Genomic DNA, 8,568 nt, shown 5'->3' on the forward strand with positions numbered 1-8,568 from the left:
TCTTCAGCTCGTCCACTTGAATCCCAATGGAGTACTGCACATGGCTATATTTGTACATTTGTGTGAAGTTTTCCTGGGAGTACCTCCAAGTCTCAAGCTATTCAGGAAATTGTTCCGTTGCAAGCCTCAGCCGAGTGCCCAGTGGACGGAGGTTTTTGGAGGCGCCGGGTTCCAACTCAGGAACTCGAATGCATATATTGAGTATAATCTGACCGACTCCTATGGGGACTGGAAGAAAAGGTGGTTCTACATCGGGAACCATGATCCTCGCCTCCCTGTGGTGAGTGGTCACGCGCCCAAGCATGCGGAAAATTGGGTAAGCGAGCCTGAGCATACCCCGGAGCTTGATCTTCAGATGCAGCAGATCACCGAGTTGAAAGCACTCGGTCTGACTGGGATCAATGTGGCAGCCAGCTTTCTGAAAAGAAGGGTCCAGCCACTTCAAAAACGCGCTCACCCGGGAAGTGAGTACAAAGGTCTGAAAGATCCTTCGCGTACGTCTGAGGAGGACATATCTGACGATGACGTGGAGGCGCTGCTGGCGAAATTCTTTAGGAACTATCAGGGAGTTCCAGTGATCCCTGCGGCCCTTCGCCAGTATGAATCCTGGTACGAGCCAGAGGTGGTAAGTATTTCCTTCCTGACTTGTTTTCTTTTGACTTGTGATTCTTGTTGCTGACACCGATTTGCTGTTTAGAAGTCCCGAGTACTTGACGGCTATGTGGCACAGTCGGAAGAAGAGTTAGAGGCCGCCGCCGAGGAGTCAGAGGACGAACCTTCTCGTCCTGTCAAGAGGCGCAGAGTAGTCCGCAAGATGGCTGCGGCTAAGTCTGTTGCCACCACTGAAAAGTCTCGGGGTACCACGGTATGTAGTCGATGACTTGTATTTCACTGATGAACTCGAGATGCATTATTGATGTGGTGAATTTCTTGGTTCATGAAGGCTGTAGATGAGACTGTCTCTGAAGAGATAGCCGCGTCCAACCCTAAAGTCGGTGATGCGGCCGTCGACACATTGCCGGAGGAAATGCCGTCAACAGCTGTGGTAGCCCCCGAGTTAACCGTGCCAGCTCCATCAGCTGTCGTGCCGCCCACTGCTGATCAGGCGGTGCTGGGGCTACCTGCTGGAGTAGCAAAGGAGGTGTCACCAGTACTTGCTACTGGCACCTTGCTGTCAAATGTGATCACTAGTGGTGAGCGCTGTCCTTTTCAATTGTAGTCATTTTAGTAGTATTGTAGTCTTGACTTCGGTTTTGTAGGTCTTGGTGAGAAGATGGCGCCGGCAGTTGTCCCCGCGGCTCCAAATACTCGACCGCCTGTCGTCGAGAAAAAACGTGTGCGACTGCCGCCACGCTCAACCCGGTGAGCCTCCTTGTCTTGTTGGATTCCATTGGATTTTCTAAAAATCGTGTAGTGACACTTTGGTGATGCAGGGATGCAGAGGAAACTATCCCTGTAGAAACAGGGGTAGTGCTAGATCCTTTGACTACAACATTTGTTCCTTTTGAGGACATGATTGTTGAAGAAGTACCCGAGGTTGACCCAGGTCATCTTGGAGCTACGATGTCGATGCTTCAAGACGTGATTCGCTCGGTAGAGGAGCCTACTGCTGCATCAGGCTCGGGGAGTGCCGGCCTATCCTCGTCCTCTGGCAGAGTGCTAGCTGTAGTTGAGAAATCCAAGTGAGCGACTGCTCCAGGTAAATGCCTGTATTTAGTTATTGTAGTCGTGGTCGGTAGCTGATATGGTGAATGTTGTAGGTGCTGCTCTGGGTACAGTTCCTCTTGTGGAGAGTACCTAAAGGCCAGTACTTAGCCCGCCTTCTGACTCGGAGCTTCAGAGGGCCATGGATGTGTTCCGGGGCGTCCAGGTATATATTGCTGATGTTACTGCAGAACCCGAGTAGTTGTGAGGCGTGAAACTTACCACAACGTACTCGGACCTTTTCAGGAAAGAAACCACCAGCTGGAGCAGGAGTGCGCCCGACTGAGAGAAGCGCTTCGGGTTCATGAAGTCGGGGCGAAATCCTTTGCCGTGGAACGCGCGGATCACGCCATTCTGCAGGAGAAACTGGAGAGCCGCTATAAATCCTTGAACAAGAAGTATCAAGGTAAGCATTGCGATTACTTTGGGTGTGTCCAACTGTAATTGGCTGTGGCCTAAGTTCTTTTTCTTTGTAGAGCTCAGGAAACAGGAGGTGTCTGCAAGAAACCAAGTCATTGATTGGAGGAACGCTCACGACCGAGTGGCAAATGAAGCCGAACATCTTCGGGCCGCGCTCGCTGAAGTAGAAGCTGCATGCGAGCACCAGCGGGACCGAAAGATGCAGAACGGCGTGATGCTTGCCATGGCCATGGTGGCGTGTAGAGATCATGCCCAGACCTTGGGACGACTTTGGGGTGAACTCCAAGACTTGTCTGGGGCTGCCGAAGATTTGGTGAGTGCTATAGCCCCCGTGGAGGAAGGCGTAGAGCCGCAATCACTAGTGGAGCGACTAAGAGCCGCCCCGAGTAAGGTGGCGGGACTCTGCAAGACTGTTTGCAAATAGGTTCTTGCAGTTGTGAAGTCCTATTACCCGAGGGCAGATTTGGCGGCAGCTGGAGATGGCGTGGCTCGCAACTGCACAGATGAAGCATATGCGCAGTACCTCGAGGAGGCGGAGCCCATTGCAGCCAAGATGTTGGAGAATTGCGGTAAAGGTGCAGGCTGTTGCAGGATCATTAGTACACAACAACTTATATGTGGTGCTAAAACTCGAGCAGGTAAAAAGAAAGTACATCAGGTACAAATTGGAATTGTGCTTTCATTATTGCTACATATTGATTCCAAGACAAAGTAGCTTCACAAGTTTTAATTCACTTGTTTGTTTCTCTTTGTTTCAGCAGGCCAGTGAAGCTACGGAGGGGCAATAAGACTCAAGGTTGCCTACAGGTTACAAGCAGACCTTCAAGCAAAGTTAGTGATCAAGATTATAGATGCGTACAAATAATATAGGTGTTCTACATACTTTATTATTAGGTGTCATGTGGATGAATGGACAAGAGTATTTTCATATGTCGAATATTCTGTTTTATCAGGAATGGTGTCCATGAATGATAGATTGATTTAATTAATGATATATATGTGGCACCAATTTTTATTTTGGATCTTCCATGGTATTAAAAACTAAGCCTATGCACTAACCCACAAGCATATACGACGACATATTTTCCGTTGCGATATCCATTGAGCGTAGAACCACGACCCGTATTGTGTTGCACTACCCTGTACACATATAACCACGACAAATTTCGTTGCGATATGGTTGAAGCATATAACGACGGCACGTATCTCATTGTGATACCTTGTAAGCATATAACGACGCTTTCTCGTCGTTGCAATATCCATTGAGCGTATAACCATGACCCATATTGTTGGAGGTATGCCCTAGAGGCAATCATAGAGATGATGATATTCCATTTGTATCCATGATTTATATTGTGTTCCTTGAATATCCATTAAAGGCTACTTGAATTGATTTGCAATTATGTGAATTGTGGGTGAAACTCTTTACTTGTATGGTTATTCTAAAGTTGTCCCTAGTCGGAGTTCATGTGAGGACACACATGAATATTAGACTAGCACATGTATTAGTTGATGACTATGTTTCACAAGTCATGGACATGGAGATGTTAAACTAATAATGTGGGTACATGTGGAGACATGTGGTAGGACTGACCCAACACGAGAAGTAGTTCTCTCTTTAAACAACATATACGCTTTGTCCTTAGACCTGAGATTGTCGCATGTATTCAAGATGTGGCTCGACCTACTTAGGGGCTATTAAACGCTACGCCGTAACAGGGTAGTTATAAAGGTAGCTTTCGGGTTTGTCAAGAAGCATGCTATGAGACATGGTCAATCAAGATGGGATTTGCCCCTCTCTGATTGAGAGTGATATCTCTAGGCCCCTCGAGTGATCGGATCCCAAAATGCATGGCCATACTACGTACGGTTAAGAGTTAACCTACAAAGGGATTCCGAATCACAGGATCGAGAAAGAGCGGTCGGCTCGAAGCTAGACCAAATATCATGAGGCAAAGGGAATAGCATGTATATAATGTTGTGATGGTTCGTCTGATATGATCTTCATGTGCCTATAGGAGTTGGCACGTCTTGCTAGAGGCCGCTACCGACTATTGGGCCGAGTAGGAGTACTCGGGCCATGTCTATACGTATCCGAACCCATAGGGTCACACACTTAAGGGGTTGGAAGCCCAATTCGGATGTGATCCGAGTTGGATTAGGTTTAGAAGTACTAATGGGCCTCGGACCCAGAGGCCCGTCAGGAACCTCTATAAATAGAGGGGTGGGGGCGCCCTAGGGTTTACACCTTTTTGGCGAAACACATCTGTTGCGCCTCCAACGCCCTCGCTTGTTGCAACTCACGGATCTAGCAGTCCGACTTGCGACGCTTCCTCCCTGCACGTGTGGATACCTTGGAGGTGTTGCGCCTGCAGCACTTGTACGAGCCGCCAACAAGCCATGACAAGCTGCCGACGAGCCACGACGAGCCGACGACGAGCCGCGGCACGAGGGCGATCTTGCTCCACGTGGACGAGCTGCTGAGGAGTTGCTGGACGTTGACATGATCGACTACGTACGACTACGTTGATCGACTTCGCTGCATCGACGCAAATCTACATCTTCCGCACCAGTAGTGCGTCGAGTGGTAATCCCGTGATCCTTATACGGCAGTTCTTCCTGGTTTTACGCGGTAGAAATTTTGATTTGCGCTAGTGTAGCCTACCTCGTATCCCAACAGTGGTATCAGAGCCGTAGCTGCTTTGTTTTGGATTCGGGATGTGTGCATATGGAGATATGCGAGTTTTCAGTTTGATCTATGTCCTGGTTTCGTGTTTTTGCTACAATGGTAGTGTAACGACATACTCCTACCGGTCGGTTTCCGCCATCGGAGTTAAGTGATACACGTAATTCCAGTTGCAGTGAGCGAAGATCAATGTGATTGGTCGAATCGAAATCCAGGTTCATACGCCAGGCGCATGAGATGTGCAATAGTAGATGGGATCTACTACCGGGGTCGGGATTTTGCCGTGTGCGTATGCTTCGGTAAATCAGCCGTAACTTTTTGGTACGATCTAGGTCAGAATTTAATCCTACCAATCCACTCAAAACAAACGGGTCATGAGGCAGTTTTCAACGCACCGTGCAGCCATCAGAGTCACTCGCCTACCAACCAAGACCCTATCCAAAACCAGAGGCAAGCCAAGCCAAAGCTTCGACGAGCCGCACGCTGCAAGCCTGCAGCCCGCCGCTCGCGCCATGAAGTGCTGGTGTGTGCACGCGGCCAAGGGAGGAGCCATGGCGATGCCGCTTTCCAGCCCCTTCGCCCCCACCACCATCCTCCGCTCCTCGCTCTGGCATCGTGCGCTGCTGCTGCCGTTCCCTCCCTGCGCGGTCTCCTCCAGTAAGGACACCGCGGAAGCAGCAGCCGACCAAGAGGGCCCGGCCACCACCAAGACGGCCACCGTGGACAACGACTTTGAGGAGCACGTCCTGCGGATCAAGTCCCACACCGGGCCTAGGAAGCGCGGCGCACGCAAGAAGAAGGCCAAGGCGTCCGCGAACGTTGTGACGCTGCTGCCTGTGGCGCTGTGGGAGCCCCGGTCGGCGCTCGGCGTGCCCGTGGAGTTCAGCTTCACCACCTACAGCGAGCGACTCAACGGCGCACTCGCGGTGCTCGTGGAGCTGGGCTCCGGGCAGGCCCTGGTGAAGTACCACCAGCCGGCCACACTATTCCTACAGGCATACACCATCGCTGCGGCCGCTGTTCCATCTTCTTTTCTCCCCGCCGCTTGCTTTGCCTAACCACGCTGTGAAGAATGCTCTGCACTCTCCCCATCGCATCGTGGCGACGGCAGAGCCTTCGCGCACGCGGCCTGGGGCTCGCCCGTGTGGCCGGGAAGGAGAGGGTGAGGCCGTGGTGGAGCTCGCGCCGGCGAGGTCGCGGGACGGCGCTGACGGGAGGTCTCGGTTGAGTGGGTCGCTAGGGCGCCGCCGCGCCTCTGTGTTCTATCGGGAACGAGAGGGAGGACCGAGAGGAGACCGAGTCGAGCGTGGCTAGGCTCTGTTCCGAAGGGGAGGAGGTGGGGAAATGATTCCGGGACCGTGAGTAGAAGGGGGGGAGACCGAACCAAGCCTGTTTCCATTTCGAGTCAGATCTAACCGAACAGCGAATCTAAGCCATACTTGACTCTGTTCCGTGCCGTTCCAATCCACATGGATTGGGCTGCATACCGGCCGAACCGAGCGCGCCCTAATTGGGCATTGGCACATGGCTTCATTTACGTATCATTGCCGTATCTTGCTATATTTTAACAGTAGCACAAACGTCAAAGACAACTTCTTTGACATGTGAATGTGATTGCCTAAATTTACATATATACTCTTAAAAGGTCACAGCAAATATTGATTATTGATGAGATTAACGGTCTTATACTCCTAGTAAGTCCTAACTAGCAAGTTTTTTTTTTTGCGGTACATAAGTAGCAAGTTTATCACTGTTGGATATTAACACTGAAGTTGGTTGATGAGTTAGCACTGTAAGTAGACAATCTACTTAACAGTTGCAAATTTCTGACATGGTGGTCCACCTACAGACCTCCATGCCTCAACGATGCTGTACAGTAGTACAGTCTACCTCTCGAAGACCCGGTCAGATCCAGGTCAGCCGGCCAAGCTTTCGTGGCGCGGCTGACGCGTATCTGGTTCTCCAAGCAACCGAAAGAAAAAGGAAAGAACCCGGATTCCCCATCCGGTCGTCGTCGGGTCCCGCCCCGGCGCGTGGGCCCACAAGACCCCGCGTCGGTGACCCCAACGATCCATCACCACCGTGGATCGAACGGCTCTGATCCCTTCCTATGCTCCCCGCCGCCTTTTCTCTATAAAATCAAATCAGAAAACCGCCTGCCCCCTCAACCCGACGAAGCTTAGCTGCAGCGCACAAACCTTTCGCGACCAAATTCCCCACCCCTTCCCTACCCTGCCCCCGATCAATCCACGCTAGGGTTTCCTCTCGGCTCTCGCCTCCCGCGATGCCGAAGAACAAGGGGAAGGGAGGCAAGAACCGGAAGCGGGGCAAGAACGAGGCGGACGACGAGAAGCGGGAGCTGGTGTTCAAGGAGGACGGGCAGGAGTACGCGCAGGTGACGCGGATGCTGGGCAACGGCCGCTGCGAGGCGCTCTGCATCGACGGCACCAAGCGCCTCTGCCACATCCGGGGCAAGATGCACAAGAAGGTGTGGATCGCGGCGGGGGACATCGTCCTCGTCGGCCTCCGCGACTACCAGGACGACAAGGCCGACGTCATCCTCAAGTACATGAACGACGAGGCCCGACTGCTCAAGGCCTACGGCGAGATCCCCGACAACGTCAGGCTCAACGAGGGCGTCGTCGACGAGGAGGACACCGGCGCGCAGGACGACTACATACAGTTCGAGGACGAGGACATCGACAAGATCTGACCGATGGTGCCGGCCGTGGCAATCGATCGGTACGCAACCAACCAAACCAACAGTGACTGCTACTCTGTTTCTGTTGCCGTGATAATTATGCTATTCTTGGCCTTTCGACGGACCTGAAAGGATACTTGCGACGGCAGCCGTTGTTGCTGTGAATTATGTTGTGTGACACGGGCGGTCAGTCCTCCTCTGTCCTCTGTGCAAGGATTTGGGGACTGCTCTGCCCAATAATCACTGGGGAGTCCATATGGTGATATGACAAGGATGGAATTGAATCAGATTCCTCTCTCTTTGTAATATATATTGGGTTTGATGATCTCCTTGTCTCTTGTGTTCAACTCATTCATGCTGTTCTCTTTATTGAAGTAACCGGGTTGCTCAATTTGGGATATGTGTGCCTTGCTTATAGTAATGGCATGAGAGGGATAAGAGAGACGTCTGTCTTTTGGTTTGGTTTTCGCTGGTATCTCAATCATATTTGATAGCACGGATAGCCTCTTGCCAGTTTGCACAGTAATAGTATTTCAATGCAATTTTGTATGTACTGAATATTGCGCATCACTTCTTTCTCATTATACTCTAGTGCTTTCATACAAGGCTGCACTTATGAAAACACAGATGTTCAGTTCAATTTGCATTCCTCTGGTTCAGCTACCTGTGCTCTATGTTGCAACATTGACACACTCTTTGCCGTCCTACTTACGAGTTCAGTACTGTGAGGCAATGGTGTGGGCAATTCTTCTATGCTAAGCTTTAACCTTCATCAGCACAATTGAATATTTGATTAGAGTTAAACACCATTCTGTCATTAACTGATTATTGCTACCATCTGCCTCACGCACTCTTTGAGTCTTTATGATTACGTTTTGTTTATTATCATAGACTGCTGCTATACGTATCCGGGGGCACTAAGTCTCTATACTCTATATATACCGGCTGAGGTCTCTATGCAATACAATCCATCCATTATACGCAATCTATTTCTCCTACACCTTAAGGTGCCCCCAAGTCTCTATACTCTATATATACCGGCTGAGGTCTCTATGCA

General features: G+C 50.8%; 2 protein-coding genes across 2 annotated transcripts; both read left to right on the plus strand.

The window, feature by feature from the left end:
• The first annotated feature begins 5,254 nt into the window (after positions 1 to 5,254).
• LOC117854122 (uncharacterized) lies at positions 5,255 to 5,868 on the plus strand. Its single transcript, XM_034736417.2, has one exon. The coding sequence runs from the start codon at positions 5,323 to 5,325 to the stop codon at positions 5,866 to 5,868; it is 546 nt and encodes a 181-aa protein (XP_034592308.2). The 5' UTR covers positions 5,255 to 5,322.
• A 1,093-nt stretch (positions 5,869 to 6,961) lies between these two features.
• LOC117846347 (eukaryotic translation initiation factor 1A) lies at positions 6,962 to 7,836 on the plus strand. Its single transcript, XM_034727526.2, has one exon. The coding sequence runs from the start codon at positions 7,095 to 7,097 to the stop codon at positions 7,521 to 7,523; it is 429 nt and encodes a 142-aa protein (XP_034583417.1). The 5' UTR covers positions 6,962 to 7,094; the 3' UTR covers positions 7,524 to 7,836.
• Positions 7,837 to 8,568: the final 732 nt, after the last annotated feature.

This window comes from Setaria viridis, chromosome 1, assembly GCF_005286985.2.
Source record: "Setaria viridis chromosome 1, Setaria_viridis_v4.0, whole genome shotgun sequence".
NCBI classification, from domain to species: Eukaryota; Viridiplantae; Streptophyta; class Magnoliopsida; order Poales; family Poaceae; genus Setaria; species Setaria viridis.

Coding starts and splice junctions, on each gene's coding strand:
- LOC117854122 (XM_034736417.2), top strand. CDS start 5,323: ATGAAGTGCTGGTGTGTGCACGCGGCCAAGGGAGGAGCCATGGCGATG.
- LOC117846347 (XM_034727526.2), top strand. CDS start 7,095: ATGCCGAAGAACAAGGGGAAGGGAGGCAAGAACCGGAAGCGGGGCAAG.